General features: G+C 41.3%; 1 protein-coding gene across 1 annotated transcript; it reads right to left on the reverse strand.

The window, feature by feature from the left end:
• Positions 1 to 1,803: 1,803 nt before the first annotated feature.
• Positions 1,804 to 14,589, reverse strand: LOC145390381 (UDP-glycosyltransferase UGT5-like). The gene is made up of 7 exons (XM_080265325.1): positions 14,416 to 14,589; positions 13,968 to 14,222; positions 13,308 to 13,541; positions 5,563 to 5,727; positions 3,937 to 4,159; positions 3,624 to 3,843; positions 1,804 to 2,086 (listed from the first exon to the last, which is right to left on the reverse strand). The coding sequence occupies exons 1-7, from the start codon at positions 14,587 to 14,589 to the stop codon at positions 1,804 to 1,806; spliced, it is 1,554 nt and encodes a 517-aa protein (XP_080121451.1).
• Between the last annotated feature and the right edge of the window lie 11,019 nt (positions 14,590 to 25,608).

Below are 25,608 nucleotides of genomic sequence, written 5' to 3' on the forward strand. Positions count from 1 at the left end.
TTAGCGGGGGTATTTTTACGACATGTCAGCGGGTCTTCTGGTAGATCAGTAAAGCCTGATTTAATGAAATTCAAATCCTTAAACTGTTCCCTGTCCTAGCCGGGATTTGAACCTGGTCCGTTAGGACTGCAGGCCGCCTCTCTACCGATTAATACAGCTTAAATTTAGATGCATTAAAATTCAAATTCTTGTTAAGATATAAGAAAGTACAGTAATTTATGACAATATTCACCACTCGAACTAAATTTGCTTCACTATATGGTTATCAAGATGCAAGCTACATTATTTGGGTAGACACAGATAAAGCTGTGTCAGATGAGTTGAATCCTCACCCTGTTGATGTGTTCAGTGAATGAAACAATGCTTATATTGCCTATATTATTGTGTGAAAAACAATATATTCTTGTACTATATATAAATTCGTACCAAATGAACAAAATTCTACCTATTCTGAGTGGTTTGCAATAGTTACCGCTACACAAAAAATGTGACATCCACAGCGCGGCTTGAGAAAACATGATACCAGGTGTTTAAAGGGTCACCTGTTTAGACCACATCTAAGCACAGGTGAGCACTTTTAGGGCATTATGCAATGTTTCTCATAAAGCGGAGGTTTTAGCCAAAAAAATATTTTTTCGAAAATCTGCCAAGATTGGGGGGGGGGGGGTTCAGTGGTGAAAAACCGGTTGGGACGTGGCGGGTTAATGTTGCAGTTAGGCATAATTCAGGAAAACAAATATACATGTAATCGCATCTTCTTGCGGGCACTTTATCAAGAGCTACTGCCCGTATTTTTACATTTCCTATAACGAATTGCTTTGTGAGGAGAATGAAGACAGTAGACCAGATAAAGGAAATGATAGTAGTAAATGAAGTGATGATAGGACTGGAAAATGGAAGCGAAAAGTGACAGCAACCAAAAAGACTGTTTAGTCTCATCTGAACGTGAACTCGGTGAACTTCAAGTTTCAGTTGCCTTCTGCAATCATCTGTCCCAACTTTGGAGAACTGAGAAGTACAGTAAGTGGTGGAGATGTTTGTATAGCTATGCACTAGAGACACCTGGTCATACTGATGCAACCACATGAATACTGCCCTCTTTATTCATGGAGAGGGTATGGATTAGGTTATGCTTCGGTGAAAGAAGTCTAGGTGGACAGGAGAAAAAGAGAATAGTAACACCAAACAAGTAAACAATATTATGTCAGCATTATAGTTCGTTTATTTCTACGTCTCAACAAGTACACAAATCATTATTAAAGTCATATTTCATATCCTTATGCTATAATTACAGAAATATGAACTGGGTGTGTAATTATAACATTATATTCAAATGACTCACATGGGCTGTCCAATGCTTAAGAAGCTGTGTTGTCAACTGTACATGGAAAAGTCTAAGAAACATTAAAAATAAAAACCTTACCAGGCAATTGCGTATTCAAGTCCCCACTGCACACACACACACACACACACACACACACACACACACACACACACACACACACACACACACACACACACACACACACACACAAGGAGGTGACTCCCGCTTGTCTAATCCATGGCCCGGTTTTACTGGGCCATTGTCTAGCCCATGAGTAGGCTACAATGCACAGTTAGACTTGCAGCCCATGGAGTGGCGGGTGAAATGGACATTAGCGTCAAGACATAAATCTGGTTTTGTAGCTAATACTTGTGCTATTCAGAGACCTTCAGTTATAAGAAAAATAGCTTTGCTCATGTTAAATATTCTGAAGTTACCATCATAAGTAATGATATACTGAATGACTGATGCTCAGCATATTACTGAGATTTCTCTTTATGGCTGCCCCTACCAAACACTAGTGTTGAAATGCCTCTCATGACTAGACGCAAGATGCAGATGGAGATAAAGACGGCCACATGGAAGAAAAACAATACGTCCAGCATGAGGAACTCCACCCAGGAGAGTTGGGCATCAGGACTTCTCAGCTGCGGTGCCCCCCGGTGACGGATGACGTACTCCGTCCAGAACACGGCCCTCTCCTGTGGCGTCGTCAGCTGATCCTGCAGCTGCCTCGATGCTGCCAACACATTCTCCTTGTACCTTAACGTAAATGTAAAAAATTGAGCATGAGTAACTTGTTAGTCCATTACTTATATTTTTAGTTAAGGGGAGCTTTATAAAATCAAACATCTAAGTCGACCTTATTGACACATTTGTTTACGCAGGAGCCGCAGGTGTCACATATCAGCTATAGTCCTGATAAACTGTAATTTTGTTAACTAATGATAAATTTTAGAAAATCTGCAATATGAACGCAGAAGTTAATCATTATACATATATGAAATACAGTATATAAATCCTTGCCCTCAAGAGCTGAGATTGCATTATGCCACATAAAGAATGGTATACAGCTACGTAGAGTGCTGTAGTTCGAAACAGAGGGGAGCGGGATATGCAAATCAAGTTCTAATCCTAGTGAACGAAAATCACGTCAGCTCTTAAATAAACTGTATCACAATATTACGGGTCTGCAGTTTTACTATTGTTTATCTTGGGAGTTGCAACAGAATACAGAGCCACATGCTTCACAGTTAGCCTCCCAGTATCTTGCCGTAGTTTATCTGACAATATGATGTACGCAGAGATTAAAGTTTACAGTGAATAGAACATTTGATTTTTCAATTCCATCTAGAAGAGGCCGACAGTTAACAAATAAATGCCAACAAATGTATATTATTCTACTACACGGAGCTGAAGGACAACATATTCCATCAACCCACAACAGTCATATTCCACACATGATTTTTGAAGAGTGTAGCGATAAGAGCACGTGGAACTGTGATTTGCTGAAGCTAAATGTTTGTGAATTAGAAAATCTACATGTGATGTTGAGCTGAGTTTCTGCTGGGTGCAATTATGTGATATACTGTATGTAATTAGGCTATGATACTTAAATACCCATTCCCACCCTAGAATATACCGTGAACTAGAGGAGTGCCAAAACAGCACATAAAGCAATAGAACAGACCGCTGAGGTTTGAGGGAGTTTAATGTTTATGATTTACTGTATCGTTCTAGGACAATTGCCCCCTGAACAAATGCCCCCCGGACAATCGTCCCCGTAGGACAACCTCCACCCGGGACAGCTGCCCCCCAGACAAATACCTCTGCTAATATCACCCGATTCACTGTACAAATGGTTGCAAGTGTCTAACCTAACCTAACCTAATCTTTGGCAGGAGGCAATTGTCCGGGGGGCAGTTTTCTGGGGGGGCAGTTGTTATATGGGGTCAACTGTCCAGGGGGCAGTTGTTTGGGGGGCATTTGTCCAGGGGACAGTTATCCGGGGGCGGTTGTTCGGGGGCAGTTGTCCTGATACCATGATTAAAATGTTGACCTCAACAGTTTCCTTGAACCAGTGTCAGCATCATTCAAAAATATTTTCCAGCGGTTGATAGGATGACATTAAATTATGTGATTAATACAAACTGCATATATCAGATAAGCTAGGGTAAACATTATACGTATTTCACAGGACACTTTTGCTTCAAAATTTATTTCTACCGGCAAGCTAAAGATCTTCATATTTTAGTACCATTATCTCACCACAAAACACCAGTAAGACTGTGATACCAACTTAGGGTTGGTGGTAATTTCGGTGACGACATCAACTATGGCCTCGACTGTCAGCTCCTTCCACAGCAGCATGTCACCATAGCCAGAATTCTTCACAAAATAAGCGTTCCTGAGTTGATCACCGAAGATGGGTAGGGCGAGGAGAGGCGTGGCGTGGTAGATGGACTCCTGTGTGCTCAGCTGGCCACCATGGGTGATGAACACTTTCATGTTGTCGTGGCCTGAGGTGCACAGGCTGTCTTAGTACAACCAGTACATGGGAGGTTACATTGTTTGCATACTAAGCCAACTCGTTTGTTACAGGATGAACTTACCAAGGACGTCCTGTTGTGGGAGCCACTTGCTTATCATGACATTTTCTGGCAGACCTTCCAGGTCCTCCTCATACTTCCATATGACTCTGTGTGGCAGCCTGTGGAAAGCCTCGATAAAGGCTTGGCGGTATTTCACTGGCATTGAGTTTCCTCGAGCAACCGACCCTAGACTGAAGTATATCACACCCTCAGGACCAGCACCAGATATCCATGACTCCAAATCCTTCGGATAAGAACTGATACATTAGAAACCTCACATTTCATCATATTTATAGAACATTGCTGGGGTTCTTTTGATTTTGAAGCAATCAAAACAGGAGCAGCCGGATGGGCACTCAGTGGAGCCCATCTCTCCGACAAGGGCAATGTAATTTCCAAACTATTCTTCATAATGGGTTAGGGTTTCTCATCACTGACTAGGGTTTCGCAAAAAGTGTTTTCCGGATCCAGAATCTGTAATAAAATCCGGGTCGGTCCCAAAATTAAATCGATTGTTCCCTGGGACATGAGGTATCTACCTGCCTAATTCGGTTCAAATCAATCTTTTAGTTTTTGAGTAATCCTATTAAAAGACAAACAAGCAAACAGGTGTGGAAACATACCCTCCTTGTCGGAGAGTCATCCAGTGATTATTCATAAATCTAATACCAATTTTATATACCCATAACAGAAGGATATCCTGGGCTTCATAATCCACAAATGAGGGGTAATGTACGGGGCACCAGCCTGATGGCTAAGCAGCACTTGTAAGGACTGGTATACGGGACCGACCTGCCTTGGTCGCCCACATTTGAATCGTAGTGTACTCAAGGGTTGGCTGGCCGTGTGTGGTATCTATATGAAGAGTCACAAGGAAATTTCACCGTTACATCAGCTATTGCTTTAGGTGCCTATGCTACACTTCCCCTGCACAAACCTGAAAGTACCACGAAAAGTATTACTGGTAATTATATATATATATATATATATATATATATATATATATATATATATATATATATATATATATATATATATATATATATATATATATATATATATATATATATATATATAATGGGAACTGTCTGAGTGAAAAAAAAAATGTTTATGTAACTCTGTGAGAGCTCTGAATTTCTCCGTGATTTTCAAGTTGTTTTGTGAAGTGACTAAATCTGCTGTATATGCTGAAATGAGTGAAAGCATGATGTGTTATATAAAATAATAATATTACACATGTCGCTCAGATTGTACAACAATAGCGTAATAAGACAACTTATTTGTGGTGTTTGAGTGATTATTGCAATAGTATTGCACAATCCTAATATTCTCTGTGACTGCAGAGTATCATGCTTATATTAGTATGTTTCCCTAACTTTCCTGAAAATGTAATTCTTGCCATTACCGTCAGAAAGGTCTCTGTATCAGGAAAAAAACTACTTTTTATTACTGTGTGTGATGTATCTGACCATTCTGTAAGAGATTCTTGAGAAGGCCGATTTTTTGTCAAAACATGCTCGGGTGTAGGGAACTGCCAAAACGTGAGGAAACCCTTAGATATGTTACCCAGGCCTATACTGGATTATTCTCTTCAGCTAAGAATAATTCTAGCAGTGCTAGGATGAAAGAAAATGGTGAAAGATTAACCTGTGGGAGTGGGGTGGCAGGGCGACAGTGCATGGCGCCCACCTCCACCTGTGAAGGCAGGAGAGGCACGGTCCTGCTGATGCTGAAGTGAGAGTTCAACAGTGCCAAACTCTGGTTTCTCTCTATATCCAGCAGAGGCGGCAGGTCAGGGAAACGAGAAGAGATCTATAGAATGAATAAGAAAAATATCTCTTGTCGATAATTTGACTGCTAAATTAATATTACCAACTTGTCTTACTTGCCCTTTTCATATATAAGGTTAGTATCCAGAAGTCATAAACGGATAATGAGCCGGAATAAAAAGTCATAAATAAACCACAGTGAAATTTCAATAATAATGACACCAGTACTAAATATAATACATTTCCTAGTAGCTCATACATATTAAAAAAATTATTGTTCCATGCATTTTATATATATATATATATATATATATATATATATATATATATATATATATATATATATATATATATATATATATATATATATATATATATATATATATCCCTTTGGATCCCAGAGTTGCTGGCCGAGGCGTTGCACTGGGAGGGCACTAAGTGTACCGTCCTCCGCCTGTCGGCTCATAGTCGCGAAGCTCGTAAGTCCCTACCCGGGGGTTCTCTACTTTATTAAGACTTGAAAATTCCCACTTCTGTCCAATACTCTGGACACTCTGCTCCAATGGGTTAAAGAAACTGATAGATTTGCCAGTCAGTAACCCATTGGATCCCAGGGATGCTGGGCGAGGCATTACTCTGGGAGGGTACTACACGTACTACCCTCCACCTATCGACTCATAGTCACGAAGCTCGTAGGTCCCTACCCAGGGGTTGCCTACTTTATTAAGACTTGAAAATTCCCAGTTTTGTCCAATATTCTGGAAACTGGGCCCCAATGGGATATATATATATATATATATATATATATATATATATATATATATATATATATATATATATATATATATATAGAAATTTGTGTAACCAGTGATTCCAATGAAATTCCAAGGGAAATAGTGAAATGAGTTTAATTTAGGATGGGTTAATTAAGGTTAGGTTAATTTAGGCTGCAGTTTGGTTTAGATAAATGCAAAGTTACGTGTTCATCTAAATCAACGTAGCCTGGCCCAGCCTAACTAACCTAACCTAACGTAACCTAACTAACCGACCCTAAGATAACCTAAACTTAACCTAGATTTTCCCGGCCTAAGTTAACCACAAGCAAAATTAACCCATCCTTACTTTACCACCCTAGTTTAATCTCATTTCACGAACTTCATAGGGATTTCATGAAATCACTGATTACTCAAATTCCCTGTATTATATCTACCTACCTATCTATCTATCTATCAATAAATTAATCAATCAATCTATCTATCTATCTGTCTTTATATATGTGTGTGTGTGTGTCTGTGTGTGTGTGTGTGTGTGTGTGTGTGTGTGTGTGTGTGTGTGCGTGTGTGTGTGTGTGTGTGTGTGTGTTTATATCGCCAGACGCCCATATCTCATAATGGGTGCCCATAAAAAAATCGCCTCCACGTAGCCCTGTCCCCCTCCATTTCACTGCCCTGCTCCCAACTCACACCCTCCTCTCTCATATATCTCTCCACTCCTTCCCTCCATCTCATCCTTGGCCTCCCCCTTCCCCTCTTCCCCTCCACCTCACTCACATACATTCTCCTCGTCAGTCTCTCATTCTCCATCTTCTCCACATGGCCAAACCACCTTAATGTGTTTCTCCTTACGCTTCCTATCATATCCACATCCACACCACAACGCTCCTTGCCATCGTCATTTGTCAATCTGTCTCTCCACGTGACTCCAGTGGCTCCTCTCAAATAACTCATTTCCTCAGCTCTCACTCTTGACTTGTGTCCCTCCAACAAGGTCCAAGCTTCACTTCCATACTTTAGAGTTGGTATCACAATACTGTCATGTAGTAAGTTTTTCACTTGCATGCTCACTTCCCTGTTTCTTATCATTGCTTTCAAGGAACCAGCAACCTTTCTTCCTTGCTGTACCCTTTCAAGCACTTCACCCTCCAATCTTCCATCCTTACTCATCACACTACCCAAGTATTTAAACATACTCACATTTTCCATTTCCTCCTCATCCAATCTCATTGTACAATCACTGACTTCACTTCTCTCGAAGACCATGACTTTACTCTTCCCTACATTCACCTTTAGATTCCGTTTCGTACACACTCTCCCAAACTCATCCACCAAGCCTTGCAGCTCCCCTTCGTCTTCATTTAACAACACAGTATCATTTGCAAACAGCAGTACAGGGAGTTTCCAAACACTTCCGTCTCTCATTAGGGCCTCTCCTACATCCACTGTCCTACTTGTATCTCTTTTGTAACCCCACCCATGTACAGATTGAACAACCATGGAGTCATGACACATCCCTGTTTCAGCCCAACCTTCCAATAGAAAATTCACTCAGCTCACTATCCACACACACTGCAGCCTTAGCACCCTCATACATACTCCTCACAGCATTCAACAACTTCCCATCTACTCCATATATTCTTGATATTTTCCATAATCCATGTCTATGCACTCTGTCATATGCTTTCTCCAAATCTTTGAAGGCTACATATAATTTCATTCCCTTCTCTAGAAACATTTCCATTAAAGATCTAAGAATAAAAATCTGACCTATAGAAGCTCTTGTCTTCGTAAAACCCCACTGTTTTTCTCCAACTAATTCCTCTGATATTTCCCAAACTCTGTCAATAAGTATCCTACCATATACTTTTCCTATTATACTAAGAAGGCAAATGCCTCTGTGATTACCACACACTTCTTTTTTCCCCTTTTCCTTTGTACAAGGGAAGAATTATACCTGACTTCCAATCCTCTGGAACTCTACCTTCCTCCCAGGCCAATCTGCACATCTTCCACATCCATTCTACTACTGTCTCTCCCTCATGCTTGAGCATTTCACCACACACTCCATCAGTTCCTAGGGCTTTCCCCATTTTGACTTTCTTCATGGCTTCCACAACTTCCATCCTACTGATTTCTTCCTGTTTTCTCACCTCCCTCCTTCTCCCAGCCATTCCTCAGCCACTTATACTCGCATTACTTTCATTCTCTATGTTCAACAATTCCTTAAAGTGTTCTCTCCATCTGCTCACTTTTTCTCCCCTCTCCACTAGTAATCTACCATATTTATCTTTCATTTCCCTACCAACTTCATTTCCACCCTATCTAACTCTCTTTACCTCTTCCTAGAACATTTTCTTACACTCCCTCCACTTTACACTCAAATTCTTCCCAAACTCCTCATCCCTTCTCTTCTTACTCTTACTAATCTTTTGAACTCTCTCTTCCTTTCTGCATATAACTCTCTTCCGTCTCTCAACTTCTTCCATGCTCCTATTTCTCATCCATTCATTATATTTTTTCTTCTTTTCTGCTAAGTCTGTCTCACCTCTTCATTCCACCATGCTATTCCTTGCACCCACTTTCGTCTTCTCATCACCCCACACACCACCTCACATGCTGCACATATTTCCTCTGTGAATATCTTGCACACATCTTCCACTTCCCCCATCTGCTCCAATTCATATTAACCCAATTGTTCCTCCACTTCTTTCTTATATTCTGCCTTTTTCTCATCCTCTTGTAACCTTTCCAGTGTCCTTGCATCTACTTCCTCCCGTCCTTCCTTTCTTCCATTAAACAGTGGTGGTCAGAAAGTCCACTCCCTCAATCTCTATATGCTCCTCATCCATTACATGCCTTCGCATCCTTTCATCCACACACACATTTTTTTTTTTTTTTTTTTATGCGAGGAAGAAGGAACCAAAGGTCATGAGCCCGCAGTAACAGTTCCCTCCAAGAGAAAAAACAAAATACAATAGAGAGCCAAATTCAAGATCCGATCATTTTGAGATGCCTGGACACACTACGTTTGAAAGACTGGAGATCATAGGCAGCAGGAAATACAGACAGAGGGAGACAGTTCCAGAGCTGACCTGTTGCATAAATGAAAGACTGGGAGTAACAGTTAACTCTTGCATTAGAGAGTTGGACAGAAAAGGGATGAGAGTTTGCTGCCAGACGGGTGCTACGCACCCGTCGTAGAGGTGGAGGAATGCAAGCAGACAGTTCAGAGGAGCAGTGACCATTAAAGTAGCGATAGAAAAGAGATAAAGATGCAACAGTGCGGCGAAGAGACAGAGGTTGAAGGGAGTCAGTAAGAGGAGGAGAGTTAATGAGACGAAAAGCCTTTGCCTCCACCCTATTGAGAAGAGCTGTACGTGGGGAGCCTCCCCACACATGAGAGTTGTACTCCACACAGGGGTGGATAAAACCCCTGTATAGAGTCAACAATTGTGCAGGGGTAAAGAAAGAGCGGAGTCGGCTTAGCACACCCAATCTTTTGGAAGCAGATTTTACAAGAGATGTAATATGATCTTTCCAAGATAAGTCCCGAGTAAGTGAAACCCCAAGCATGTTCAAGGATGATGCAGGATTAAGCTGAATATTATTAAACATTAGTGGGTATACCTGTGGAAGATTTTGTCGGGTTGATAGGTGTAAGAACTGAGTCTCAGATGCATTAAAGACAACCATATTACTTTTACCCCAGTCAGAGATATGAGCCAAGTCAGACATTAGGTGTGCCATAGCCTCATCCTTTGTTTCTTGAAGTAACTGTTGAGATGGGCGTTGTGGGAACCGAATGGAAAGGTGAAGGGTGCAGTCATCAGCGTATGAGTGGATAGGGTTAGATGTACAGCTTAGAAGATCATTGATGAATAAAAGGAAGAGAGTTGGTGATAGGACAGAGCCCTGAGGAACACCACAGTTGATAGATCTAGGAGAAGAACGATGGCCGTCTACAGCAGCGGCTATAGAACGACCAGAAAGGAAGCTAGCGATGAAGGCACAGATAGAAGGATAGAAACCGTAGGAGGGCAGTTTGGAAATTAAAGATTTATGCCAGACTCGATCGAAAGCCTTTGAGATGTCAAGTGCAATGGCAAAGCTTTCGCCAAAGTCCCGAAAGGAGGATGACCAGGAGTCTGAAAGGTAGGTGAGAAGATCGCCAGTGGAGCGTCCCTGACGGAACCCATACTGACGATCGGAAAGAAGGTTGTGATAGGAAAGATGCCTTAAAATTTTTCTATTAAGAATTGACTCAAAAACTTTTGAAATACAGGACGTTAAAGCAATTGGACGATAGTTGGAGGGTTGGGAGTGGTCACCCTTCTTTGGGACTGGCTGAATGAGAGCAAACTTCCAGCAAGAAGGAAAGGTACAAGTTGACAGACAAAGGCGAAATAGTTTGCCTAGGCAGGGTGTAAGCACAGAAGCACAGTTCTTGAGAACAACAGGAGGGACCCCATCAGGCCCATATGCCTTGTTAGTACTGAGGCCAGTGATGGCAGAAAATACATCAACTGAAGAAATTTTAATGTCAGCCATGAGGAAGTCAGAGGGGGGAAGTGAAGGAGGAACAGCACCAGAATCGTCTAAGGTGGAATTGGAGGAGAAAGTCTGTGCGAAGAGATCTGCTTTATCAGTAGAAGAAATAGCTACAGAACCATCAGAGTAGAAAAGAGGAGGGAAGGATGATGAGGTAAAGTTGTTAGAAAGATTTTTGGCAAGGTGCCAGAAGGAGCGGGAAGAATTCGAGTTGGAGAGTTGAGAGCATTTAGTATGGATGAAATTATTTTTAGTAGAGCGAAGAACAGACTTAGCACGATTCCGGGCAGAAACATAAAGATTATGTGATTCATGGGTGGGTTGGCTTCGGTACCTTTTGTAGGCCTTCTCCTTGTTGCGGACAGCATTAGAACAAGCGTGATTAAACCAAGGCTTTCTTGCGTTAGTCAAAGGATATGAGAAAGGAATGTATGCTTCTATGCCCGAGAGAATAACCTCCGTAATGCGCAAGGCACACTCAGATGGCTCACGGCCATGGAAGCAATAATCATTCCAGGGAAAATCAAAGAAGTACTGCCTGAGGGCCTCCCAGTCCGCAGCTCCAAAGTGCCACAGACGACGTTTCCCTGGAGGGTCCACAGGCCGTACCGGAGTGATAGGACAGGTTAAGGTAATAAGGTTGTGATCGGAGGAGCCCAACGGAGAGAAAAGATTAACAGAGTAAGCAGAAGGATTAGTTGTGAGGAAGAGGTCAAGTATGTTGGAGCTCTCTCCAAGGCGGTCAGGGATACGGGTAGGGTGCTGTACAAGCTGCTCTAGGTCATTAAGGATAGAAAAGATGTAGGCTTGTTCACCAGGTGGATCAGTGAAAGGAGAGGAGAGCCAAAGGTGGTGGTGAACATTGAAATCTCCAAGAATGGAGATTTCAGAGAAAGGAGAAATAGACAGAATGTGTTCCATCGTAGAAGTAAGATAGTCGAAGAATTTTTGATAGTCAGTAATCAATTATTGCCTTCCTTTCGTTCAGTTCACCACTCAGCTTTCTCATCACTCACCATGTATACCTGTGGATCATTTTATGCCTGAAGAGGGTATTGGTTATCACCAAACCCCTCCCGGCACAAATGTCCACTAAAGCAAATCCATTCTCATGTATCTCATTAGGCATATCCACCGTCACATTCCCCATTTTATCATTCATATGACCTATCAAAAACACTCTATCATGCCTTTCAAACTTTTCCATGCACACTTCCACATTTCTCCAGAACTCTTCTATTACTCTGCTTGCACGATCTTGCGTTGGTGCATACACACACACAATCGCCTACATTTGTAGTCTAACTTTCAATTTTAACCACACAATCGTTGAGCCAAGTGATCCATACTCTCTTATATTCTACTTCCGTCTGTTACTCACAACAATACACACTCCTTCCTTTGCCCTCTCACTCTCACCTACTCCTGCACATATTCCCCATACTCACACTATCTCCCATCCATTTAGTTTCAGTTCATCCACATACATCACTTTCGCACCCTCAAGCACCTGGACTATCTCTCTCTCTCTCTCTCTCTCTCTCTCTCTCTCTCTCTCTCTCTATATATATATATATATATATATATATATTATTACGCATGTCTACAAAGGATATAGTGAGAACTTGTGTATATCTGATGTTCAGAATATAACCTTCAAAGGCCAGCTATCTTTACCTGATGCCAAACATACCACCTGTATACATAAAGTCGAACAAATCTAATTCTTTGCTTACCACATGCATGTTCAATGTTACATCTTTCAGTTCTGTACAGTAATTTGTTCCATATTTGTCTTCTCGGCTTCTATGCCTTGCTTTGTCACAAGTCGATTTATAATATCATACGAGTATCCTGTTCTCAATTGGTTAAGTTGCCTTCGTCATAAGCCTAAAAGTATCTATATTTTCAACATACCATACCATTCAAACATACATCCGTTTATTCACCTGATCAGTAAACCAACTTAATCCTCATCTTTCTCTCATATCACTTTTTGTAACGTATTCTGATATGTACATTATACATTCCCACAGCTTATACTGTACTTTTAATATGTGCTGCTCGTAACACGCCAGCTAAAACATTTGTGGGCTATGAAGAAGCTTACATTTTCTTTCATGATGTCTGTTACACTCTAAGTCTTTTATACTAAGCCTAAAGAGACTTCCAATAGTGCAGACGTCAGAAATAATTTGCCGTAACTCCTTCTCTGCTATAAAATCAACATACTCTTTTTGTAAACACTAGGCAAACTTCAATCTAATGGAGACTAATCGTTGTAAATGAAGTCAAGTACCTCCTTTTGAAGTTCTGGAACTACAGCCCAGTTTCTCCAGTACACAGCTATTCCAATGTGTGTTAGAATGTTGACAAAGCGTTGCCAGACAGTTATGGGGGTCGGATAGTCGAACAGTAAATTAGACGCATGGGATGGTTGGAGTACGTTGCCCAAGACGGCGCTCTGACGGAGGTCCATTCCAGCTGTAGAGACGGTGATGAAAGGCATCTCGTGCACAAAGGGGTAAGCTATCTGAAGGAAGAGACAGAAGATTATGAGCTACAAATGGACATCACATTTACACGTATCTTAATGTGCTATTATAATACAGAAAAAGATTGTGGGCAAGCAAAAATATATGTGAAATTCCTTATGAGTTAGAGATAACTAGCATTGAAACCGAAATGTATTATCATGACACAGTGCGAAGAATACACACACGCAGATCCAGTGTGTTAAGATGCAACTGAAGAATTTGCTGCTACAGTAGAGGACAATTACATCACTCCGTTTTCTAGATGGACAATTGTGAACATAATCCACAAACACTACGAACACTGATAGTTTTTATGGCGCAATGTATAATGGAGTCCAGCATAAACGGGAGGTAACTTAGTATGAGAAGTTATTTAAAACAAGGTTTGAGCAACATGTATGCTTCTTATCTGTGATACTTACTTCGTTGAATAAATGGTCAATAAGGATTACGTCGAAATCTTTTCTTCTGTTGTAAAGCTCTTGAACTTTGGGGACATCGTACAGCTTTCGAGCAATTGGACGGAGTACATCTTTGACTCCACGAAAGAGTCCTATAGGATCATTTAAAGAGTTGAACACGTTCAAATTTTCTGCCCTGAAATCTTCAATACCATGTTCAAACTCGTAGATGTTAGGGTGTTTTATGGGCTTCTGCTCATTGGTCAGCATCACAATCTGGGGGTCAAGAGAGATGATAGATGGGTAATATTAAGTACATATTTATCGGATGGCAAATATAAAACATGGTGTACCATTCACGAACTGGTTAGACCTTAGTGGTTTAGGTCAAGTAGGGTCATTTAGGTGGCTAATGATGGTCAACTTCGAGCACAGATACCTACCAGCTATAGAGCTACAACAGCCTTACCTTGTGCCCACGTTCGGCCAGAGCCTTGGCCAGTGATAAGAAGACGTTCCTATGGCTCTTGGAGGAGACAGGCAGGAGCATGAGGATCTTATAGGAGGCCTGAGGAGGCGGCAGTTCCCCCGCGGCGCCTCCCACCAGAACCACCACCAACACACATAGAAGCACCAACTTCATCTGCTGAGACACATTCAGATTGGTACGTTGAGAGGTTATGCACAGTGCAGTGAAGATACCCCTCTGAAACTACTGCAATGTATCAATTGATGGATGACTATCCTCATCCAGGGAGAAAATATAATCTCACTGAGGATTTACTTGCTGACCGGCATAGCTCATGGTCCACTAAAATCCGGGCTGCCAGCGTGGTCAGAAGGGGACTGTCCTGGCAACGCAATTTGCCAACTCTACTTTTTTTTCACGTTAACTTGGCGCAGAGTCTCGTCCTTTTGGTGCATATTTTAAGTAGTTCAGTGACAGAATAAGACAGTACTATGGCTCTACGTTCTTTCCATCGCACTCCTTCATGACTAGCATCATTTTATGTCTTAGTATTCAAGATGGAGAGATGGCAATTTTAGGCCAAGTTAAAGTGAGGAGAGTATAGTAGAGAACCTGACAGGAATGCTAGTATTTACATGAATATTGATTCTCATGAATCTGTAGACACAACTCTGACCAAGACTTCTTAACCGTTAGGAGAAGCTAAATATAATATGTTATCAGAAATAAATAAATATTCCTGAAGACCGGAAAGCGATATGCAGGATGTGTTTTAACCTTTACAGAGGGAAAGTCTATTACAAACCCAACTAAATTCGTGTAATGATACCAAGAAGACGTGGTTAATATGTCTCGCGACCTGGAAGTGTCAACGAGCTCATTGCACAGTACCTCATGCATGTTATTGCCGAAGAAATATTTTGGAGATAAAACGATGAATAACTTTGTTTCCCTCTTTCCTTCCATCTCTCAGTTTCTGATTCTTAGTCTCTCTCTCTCTCTCTCTCTCTCTCTCTCTCTCTCTCAGTTTCTGTCTATGTCTGTCTGTCTGTCTGTCTGTCTGTCTGTCTCTCTCTCTCTCTCTCTCTCTCTGTCTGCCTGTCTGTCTGTCTGTCTGTCTGTCTCTCTCTCTCTCTCTCTCTCTCTCTCTGCCTGTCTGTCTGTCTGTCTGTCTGTCTCTGTCTCTGTCTCTGTCTCTGTCTCTGTCTCTCTCTCTCTCTCTCTCTTTCTCACTCAATGCACATTAATGAAAGCTGTTATCTAGGTCTCCTCTCAAAGCCACCAGTCGAGCCGGCGGTACTCTCAAGGTGAATGGAATGCTGATGACAGGGAGAGCTGGAGCTCACGTTTCATCAGCCCTCGGGACTAGATCTTGACCATCCCTCATTGCTGAACTTTTTCAGTGTTTCAGCAACACAGAAAGAAGGCCAGCATGCTCTCCAACACAAGTTCCTCTAACTGTCAACACCAGACTATATGCACATTACACAATTAATTTCCTATTGAAGATTTTTAAAATTAATAATTGGCATCTATTAACCAAGCCTCGGAGTCCCCATGAGGAGGGGATCATAGACCCCGCCATCCGCCCCTCTTCCAGGGAGGACCTAGCGAGATGCCTGGAACCACTGTCTGAATCACTTCTTCATTTTTGCAACATTCGCGGCATTCCCTCTAACTTTCTCTCTGTTGAGCACCGCCTCTCCTCCTCTAAACCTCACCTTCTCTTCCTGAATAAGACTCAACTGTATGAGGGAACTGATAGCAAACCCTTCTCTGTATCCTGCCTTGTCTATAATCCTTTCAAAACCAAAGGTGGCTGTTGTGCATATGTATGCAACGCCATATCTTGCTCCTGTGTTCCTGAACTTGAATCTTCTGAAGTGTCTACTCTCTGACTTCGACTGTGCTGTCATTTTCTGACTAAATATATCTGCATTGTTTACTTATCCCCTAACAGTACTGACTATGGAAAAGTCATCGACTATCTTACTTATAAGATGGACCACATTCTTTCAGTTTCTCCTTTCTCTTAAACCTCAATTCTAGGATATTTCAATGTTCACCACCACCTTTGGCTTTCCTTTTTATTTCACTGATCCACCTGGTGAACAAGCCTATATCTATTCTATCTTAAGTGTCTAGTGCAGCTTGTACAGAAACCTACCCGTATCCCTGACCACCTTGGTGAGAGTTTCAACATACTTGACCTCTTCCTTACATCTAATCCTTCTGGTTAGACTGTTAATCTTTTCGTTGTTTTCCTCCGTGTCACGAATCAGTTCGCGACATTTCCCTTTTGTGAGAAGCCACGAACTATTAGTGGAAAACTCACTGTGTATCGCTCAGTTAACCGTTTCTCTCTCCATTCCGGAGTATATTTTTCAAAACATTCGTCACCGTTTTCAAAAAGTGACCGATTTAATGCACGTCACTAAGTGCGCTACTGAGCGATACAATTGTTTCTTTATCGTTTGCCTCTGCTTCCCTCAACCGTTAGCCACGCCTTGCGTCCTGCCCATACAATGTATTTGAATTCAGTCCAGTTGTTGCTGCGACGGAGAGAGGTCCTGTGTCAGCAGTGCGAGGTCAGCTAGTACCCAAACTCCACTTCACAGTTAGTCCAGTCTTCCCACCCATCTGGTGATACGCAGCATTCATCGACTATAGTATTTCTTTTGTGTATTTTCTAGTTATAAGAGTTTAATTAAGGTGTTTTTTTTCTAGACGTAAGTATTTAGCTCGTGTGAGAGTGAGTGAGTGCGTCTCATTGATTTGAAATGTAACGTTAAATTTAATTTTTTGTAATTAATAAATTTAACAGTTCCTTTCTCGAGCTTAATGTAAAGTAAAAATCTTGTTTCATTTTTCCATAATTAAGCTTATTTTCCATATAGCTCCTAGCTTGCATAAACGTTTGCTTTCATAACTGGTACTTAGACCAGTCTTGTTGTTTTAACTTAATATCCGTTGTGCCACCTGGGAGTTAAGCATCGGCAAGAACCTGATGTTAGTATTAGTTATTTATTGTCAGGGGTGATGTAACTTTCTCCAGAGGCTAACAGTACAGTAATTCAGCAATTGTGAGTAATTAGTCTCTGCTGTGTACTGTTGAGAAAGTTTATAAATTCTCGTTCTTGAGAATCTTAGCAAGTCAGCGTAAAGTAATCGTTGCTTGATGTAGCAAGACAATCATTGTCTCTGCTCTTCAATATTATTGAATATTATTTTCAAATTAAATAATATTTAACCATTTATTCCAAAATTACCGTGATATGATAAAAACACCGTGACACTCCGATCATGACCTTATCACCTTAACCTGTCCTATCACTCTAGTAAAGCCTGTGGATCCTCCCAAGTAACTGTGGCTGTGGCATATTGGAGCTACTAATTGGGAGGCCCTCCACCAGTACTTCTTTGATTCTCGCTGGAATGATTAGTGCTTTCATGGGCGAGAGCCATCTGGGTGTGCTGTTACGGAAGTTATTTTCTCTGGCATGGAAGCATACGTTCCTTTCTCATATTCAGTAACTAATACAAAAAAAAAAAAAAAAAAAAAAACTGGTTTAATCACGCTTGTAGCTGTCCACAACAAGGAAAAAGCCTACAAATGGTAATGAAGCCAAACCACCCCTGAATCTCACCTTCTTTTATGTTTCTGCCTGGAAACGTGCAATCTGTTCTTCACTCTGCTAAAAATAATTTTATTTGTACTAAATGTTCTGAACTCTCCAACACAAATTCTTCTCGATCTTTCTGGCACCTTGCCAAAAATCTTTCTAACAAATTTGCTTCATCATCCTTCCGTCCTCTTTTCCACTCTGATCGTTCTGTAGTTATTTCTTCAACCGATAAAGCAGAGCTCTTTGCGAGACTTTCTCCTCCAATTCCACCTAAGATCATTCTAGTACTGCTCCCCCATCACTTCCCCCCTCTGACTTCCTCATGACTGACATTAAAATTTCTTCAGTTGATGTATTTTATGCCACTGCTGGCCTCAATACTCACAAGGTACGAAGTATATGGACCTGATGGGGTCCCTCCTGTTGTCCTAAAGAACTGTCCTGCCTAGGTAAACTTTTTCGCCTTTGTTATCTTGTACCTTTCCTTCCTGCTGGAAGTTTGCTCTCATTCAGTCTGTCCCAAAGAAGGGTGATCAGTCCCAACCCTCTAACTATCGCCCAATTCTCTTAACATCCTGTATTTCAAAAGTTTTTGAGTCAATAAAAAAAAAAATTAAAGCACCTTTCCTATCACATCTTTCTTCCTGATGGTCAGTATGGGTCCCGCCAGGGACGCTTCACTGGCGATCTTCTCACCTACCCATCAGACTCATGGTCATCCTCCTTTCGAAACTTTGGCAAAAGCTTTGACGTTGCACTTGACATCTCAAAGGTTTTCGATCGAGTCTGGCATAAATCTTTAACTTCCAATCTCCCCTCTTCCCGTTTCCATCCTTTTCTCAGTGCCTCCATATCTAGATTCCTCTCTGGTCGTTCTATAGCTGCTGTTGTAGACGGCCACCATTATTTTCCTAGAGCTATTAATAGCAGTGTTCCTCAGGGCTCTGTCCTACCACCAGCTCTCTTCCTTTTTTTCATTAATGACCTTCTAAGCTGTATATTTATGCCTATCTACTCATACTTTCATGACTCCACCCATCACCTTTCCATTCGCTTCCAGCAGCTTCCGTCTCAACAGTTACTGCAACAAAGAAGGGATGAGGCTATGGCACACCTAATGTCTGGCTTGATTCATATCTATGATTAGGGTAATAGTAACCTTGTTGTTTTTAATGCATCAAAAACTCAGTTATTACATCTTTCATCCCGACAAAATCGTCCGCAGGAGTATCCCCTAATTTTTAAAAATTTCCAACTCAATCTTGCATCATCTTTAAATATCCTTGGGGTTTCATTCTCCTGGGATTTTCCTTGGAAAGATCATATTTCCTTTCTTGTAAAATTTGCTTCCAAGAGATTAGGTGTGCTAAGCCGACTTTGTGCCTTCATTTCCCTGCATTTTTGTTGACTTTATACACTTTTTTTTTCTTTTCGCCTCTATGTAGAGTATAACTCTCTCATGTGGGATGGTTCCCCACATACAACTCTTCTCAACAAGGTGGAATCAAAGGCTTTTCATCTTATTAACTTTCTTCTTACTGGCTCCCTTCTGCCTCTGTTTCTCCACCGCACTGTTGCATCTTTATCTCTTCTCTGTCCTCTGAACTGTCTGCTTGCATCCCTCCACCATTACGGCGGGAGTGTAGCACGCTTCTACCGACTAACTCTCATCCCTTTTCTGTGCAACTCCCTAATGCAAGAGTTAACCGTTACTCCCAGTCCTTTATGTATGCAACAAGTCAGCTCTGGAACTGTTTCCCTCTGCCTGTATTTCCTGCTGCCTATGATCTCCAGACTTTCAAACACAGTGTTTCCAGCATCTCGAAATGAAATGAGCCGATCTTGAATTTGGCCCTCTGTTTTTTTTTTTTTTTTTTTCTTGGAGGGAACAATCATCCTGGCTCCTGGGCCTTCGGTTCCTTTTTTCTTACAAAAAATAAAAATGATAACACTATTATCTGACCACTGGTGTTATCTCTGAGTTTGGGTGAATTACCACTCTCTAACAAAGATCAGTTCAGATAATAATAACCAGTAAGGTGCACCTCAAAGTAAATGAATTTCTGGTCATCTCATGTAAGGCAGGCTCAGGATGATTATAAAGTGGATTGACTGAGGGCTGTATTCTAAGTGATGTACAAGCCTTCGTAACGACGCATCCCTAGTGATTTACTTTCCATTCATGTATTTTTTATTTTTTGTCAGAAACCTTAATCCCGTAAGAGATGGACTCAAATAAATCACCTCCACGACGACCTGTCCTCTGTTAATCGGTTTCCTTACCTTCACCTGACAGCCCCCTCCCTAATTTAACACTCCATTCCATCTCTTTTTCACATTTTTGGTCTCCCCCTTCACCTCCCCTCAGCCTAACTCACATGTACTCATCTAGTCAGTTTCTCATTCTTCTACTCCTCTTTACTGTTCTCATGTTTGTTATGTTCGAGTATGTAGGCTTTAATATCGGCATAATTTTCATCATTAACATACAAGAAATGGAAGAAGGGAAGGACATGAGGGAATAGTATATACAAGGAGGGTGGAAAGGTTACAAGGGAATGAGAAAAAGGCAGAATATACAGTAAGAGAGAAGTGGAGGAGAGATTGGGTAAATATGGATTGGAGCAGATGGGGGACGTGGAAGGTGTGTGCAAGATATTCATAGAAGAAATATGTGTAGTATGTGAGGTGGTGTGTGGGGTTAAGGGAAGACGAAAGGGGGTGCAGGAACAGAATGCTGGAATGGAGTGGTGAGAGAGGCTGTGGCATAAAAGAAGAAAGCATATTGTGAGTGGATGAGAAACAAAGGCATGGAAGAAGTTGAGAGACAGAAGAGAGAGTTATATGCAGAGAGGAAGAGAGATGTGCAAAGATTAATAAGAAAGAGTATGAAGAGAGTGGATGAGAATTTGGAAGGAAATTGAGTGTTAAGTGGAGGGAATGTAAGAAAATGTTCTGGAAAGAGGTAAAGGGAGATAGACAGGGTGGCAAAGTAGTTAGTAAGGGAGTGAAAGATAAAAGTGGTAGATTACTAGTGGAGAACGTAGAAAAAGTGAGCAGATGGAGATAACCCTTTAAGGAATTGTTGAACATAGAGAATGAAAGTAGTTCACGTATAAGTGGCTGGAGAATGACTAGGAGAAGGAGGGATGAGAGGAGAGAGGAAGAAATCAGTAGGATGGAAGTTGTGGAGGCAATGAAGAAAGTCAAAATGGGGAAAGCCTCAGGAATTGATGAAGTGTGTGGTGAAATGCTGAAGCATGGGGGAGAGATAGTAGCAGAATGGATGTAGCAGAGGTGCAGATTGCTCTGGGAGGAAGGTAGAGTCCCGGAGGATTGGAAGTCAGGCATAGTTATTCCCTTGTGCAAAGGAAAAGGGGAAAAAGAAGTGTGTGGTAATCATAGGGGCATTTGTCTTCCTAGTGTAATAGGAAAAGTATATGGTATGATACTATTGACAGAGTTAAGGAAATAACAGAGGAATTAGTTGGAGAAAAACAGGAAGGTTTTAGGAAGGGAAGAGGCTGTGTAGATCAGATATTCATTCTTAGATCTTTAGTAGAAAAGTTTCTAGAGAAGGGAAAGAAGTTGTATGCAGTCTTCATGGATTTGAAGAAAGCATATGACAGGGTGGATAGACAAGGATTGTGGAAAGTATTAAGAATATATGGAGTAGATGGGAAGTTGCTGAATGCTGTGAAGAGTATGTATGAGGGTGCTAAGGCTGCAGTGTGTGGGAAGTTGCTGAATGCTGTGAAGAGTATGTATGAGGGTGCTAAGGCTGCAGTGTGTGGGAAGTTGCTGAATGCTGTGAAGAGTATGTATGAGGGTGCTATGGCTGCAGTGTGTGGGAAGTTGCTGAATGCTGTGAAGAGTATGTATGAGGGTGCTAAGGCTGCAGTGTGTGTGGACAGTGAACTGAGTGTTTTTTTCTACTTGAAGGTTGGATTGAAAAAGGGATGTGTCATGTGCTCATGGTTCTTCATTCTGTATATGGATGGGGTTGTAAAAGAGATACAAGGTAGGGCAGTGGATGTTGGAGTGGCCCTAATGAGAGAGGGAAGTGTTTGGAAACTCCCTGTGCTGTTGTTTGCAAATGATGTTGTGTTGTTAAGTGAAGACGGAGGGGAGTTGCAAGGCTTAGTGGATGAGTTTGAGAAAGTGTGTAAGAAACGGAATCTAAAGGTGAATGTAGGGAAGAGCAAAGTTATGGTCTTCGAGAGAAGTGAAGTCAGTGATTGTACAGTGAGGCTGGATGAGGAGGAAATGGAAAATGTGAGAGCGTTTAAGTACTTGGGTAGTGTGATGAGTAAGGGTGGAAATTTGGAGGGTGAAGTGCTTGAAAGGGTACATAAGGGAAGAAAGGTTGCTGGTTCCTTGAAAGCAGTGACAAGAAACAGGGAAAGGAGCATGGAAGTGAGAAAGTTACTACATAATAGTACTGGGATACCAGCTCTAAAGTATGGAAGTGAAGCTTGGACCTTGTTGGAGGGACAGAAATCAAGAGTGAGAGCAGTGGAAATGAGTTATTTGAGAGGAGCTTGTGGAGTCACATGGAGAGACAGACTGACAAATGAGGAAGTGAAGGATCATTGTGGTGTGGATGTGGAAGGAAGAGTTAGGAGAAACATACTGAAGTGGTTTGGGAATGTGGAGAGGATGGAGAGTGAGAGACTGACAAGGAAAATGTATGTGAGTGAGGTAGAGGGGGGTAGAGGGAAGGGGAGGCCAAGGATGAGCTGGAGTGATAGATTGCAGAGATATATGAGAGAGGGGGTTGTGAGCTTGGATCAGGTCAGTGAAATGGCAGGGGACAGAACGACATGGAGGAGATTTGTTTGTGGCCACCCCTTGCGGGATTAAGGCGTCTGGCAACAGAAAAACAGATAGACATACAAGGTGATACCGAGGAGCAATGCACAGAATAAATTGTTAAGGAGGAAGTTTTACGAAACCTCAGAAGCATTTCCAACCCTGACCCGCTGACAGTGTTGCCATGGGAAAACAGGACAGTCATGGTTACAAGTGCTGGTAGAGCAGAAAACCATTTTTAAACAATTCACTTAAGCACGCAGTCCTCTTGCTTGTTCTTATCATTGCCTTGTAATCAGTGAAGGTGACTGAGAAAGAGAGAGAGAGAGAAAGAGAGAGAGGGAGGGAGTCCAAAAATTGTTAATTACTTTCCACAGGAGTAAAATGAAATAAGTAATCAAATTATTAAAACTGAAATAAGAGTACACAAGACAACTCCTTCAGTATTCATAATTATCCAACTTACGAGTTTTTTTTTCAGACATTTAAGATAAAATTTAATAATATTTGTTGCCATCTAAGAATGAGCTCGCCATAAGTGATATTCTTGCATACTTATATTAATTCAGGGTGTTAGAATGAACAAAGCCACACATTTAAAGCTACCAGTAATTACAAAATGAGATATATTTATGGTTTTACCGAAAAATTATAACGCAAACAATGCTAATCCGTGATTCGACTGAAACGAATTGCCGATTGGATGTCAACCGCGTCACAAATGCTTATGCCGAAAATATATGTCATGAGTTTAATTTTTTCAATTTTATCAACGAACTGTGGGGTATGACAAGAGGCAGCCCGGAGGTACACACTTCCGTATTCATTTGAAGGTCAGTCTTGAAAGTGACACCAACGCATGACTTGAATAACTGCAAAAATAATTTGGACTCGGATTAAAACTGCTTGAGAACACTAATGTACCGGGTTTTATAACTTGGTCCTTCAGTCACATACAGTTAGCTCAGTTTCGGAGTGAGACGTTGAAATGCCTGTCAGTATGTAAAAATAAGTAGGCCTACATTCATGGCAATGAGCAATACGATCGCCGAGAATTCTGCAGAGGTACCAGATAAAAATAAAATAAATAAGAGATTTATGTAGTGAACAGACACTCTCAAACCCTCATGGACACTTACTTTGTTTTAATGGAGGAGGGGTTGCGTCTGCTCTGGCTGCCGGTCCCTGAGCGACTATCGATCTTAGGACCCCACTTGCGCCAATAGCGGTAAGATTATCTGTATCGTTGAGCACACACACACACGCACAAATTCATCTCCCATTAAGCACCCTTATTAATCTATTGTGTACTAACCTCCTCAGCAGGAGAGACCTTTCGTAAAGTTAAGTACTATTGTTTGGAGGTAACCGGAATTAACCATAAGTAGTGTACAGTCATTTGATGGTAGCAGAAATAAAACAAGGAGACCCGGAAATAGCGTTCCACTAGACTCTCGTGTAGTATTATCTCATGTGCTGCAGGGAGGGATAATCGGCTACTATGGCTGTGCTTTGGCAGTGAGAGTACGAAATCAATAAATGATGCCGGGTTGCTGCTGATAAAAACGAATAGACCCTCCCCACAACCCAGGAGACATCACCCGCCAGAGTGGAAGCGGAGTGATGTAAATGGTCAATCATGTATATAGGAACACGTTAATTTATTACAGGCGGAGACATACCTAATGGATGACAGAAGAAGTAGCCACCCTGGGCACCAAAGTAAAGGGAGACAATTTGTATATTAGTATTTCAATTAAAAAAAAGACAAAAAATAAATAAATGATTAACAGAAAAGCCTTTAGGATACACACACACACACACACACACACACACACACACACATGCACACACACACACACACATGCACACGTTTACTTATTTAGGTGGTGAACTCATTCCTTGTTTAAGAATTTGTTCATTGGTTGAAGGCCGACTCGTTCGATGGAGTAAGGTTAGAGCCAATGTAGTGTCTGGACAGGAGTGTTCCTTTCGTACCAGCCTCTTTTCCTGCAGAACACCGGTAACATGAAAAAAATATCATCATCTAAGAGTCATCATTATTTTCAGCATTATATTAGCCTATCTGTCCAGCTCAAGTCAGATGCCTTATTCAAAGAAAAAATATAAATTAAGGATTAAGGAATCTCAGGAGTTGATCCAATCGCATGGTACATGGGTTGTGGCAATCTGACACTTTTTACCTCATCCTTAGGCGTGTTTGCTTATACTTCGTTGCTTCCATTATGCCATGAGATAACAAGCATCAAAGCTGCAATAGATGCTGTGTGAAGATTTCTTCCTATCAGAGAAATAACTTGTATGAAAAAAGGTGCCCTAGTAATGGAAACCGTATTCCTGGATCACATCACTTAAAAACGTACAATTTTAACAAAGCCAAACATACAGACTATGAAGTAAATGGACAAATTTCTTACTCGAATATCAGGTGAGAATATATAAAAGCCCTTGTGAAATCTGTACATATCGAGAAAGGTCGTCTTTAACGTGAGACGACAAGTAGATGCTCAGAGACCGAACAGATACAATGAACTGACTCCCACAGAAGAGTTTTAGAGCAAAGCATAGAGTCAGAGTAATTCTACTCATATGCAAATTATGAACATGAAGAGGCAGCTAACAGGTAAACAAGTTATTCTCCACAACGCATTTTTCGTTTCAAAAATAAGTGCAACAAGTGGGAATCAAAGAGCTATCTAATTTTCCCGTGATACAATCAGATATACACTGGGTG

This window comes from Coenobita brevimanus, chromosome 14 (genome assembly GCF_032717465.1).
Source record: "Coenobita brevimanus isolate Jiangsu-jjx chromosome 14, ASM3271746v2, whole genome shotgun sequence".
Taxonomy (NCBI): Eukaryota; Metazoa; Arthropoda; class Malacostraca; order Decapoda; family Coenobitidae; genus Coenobita; species Coenobita brevimanus.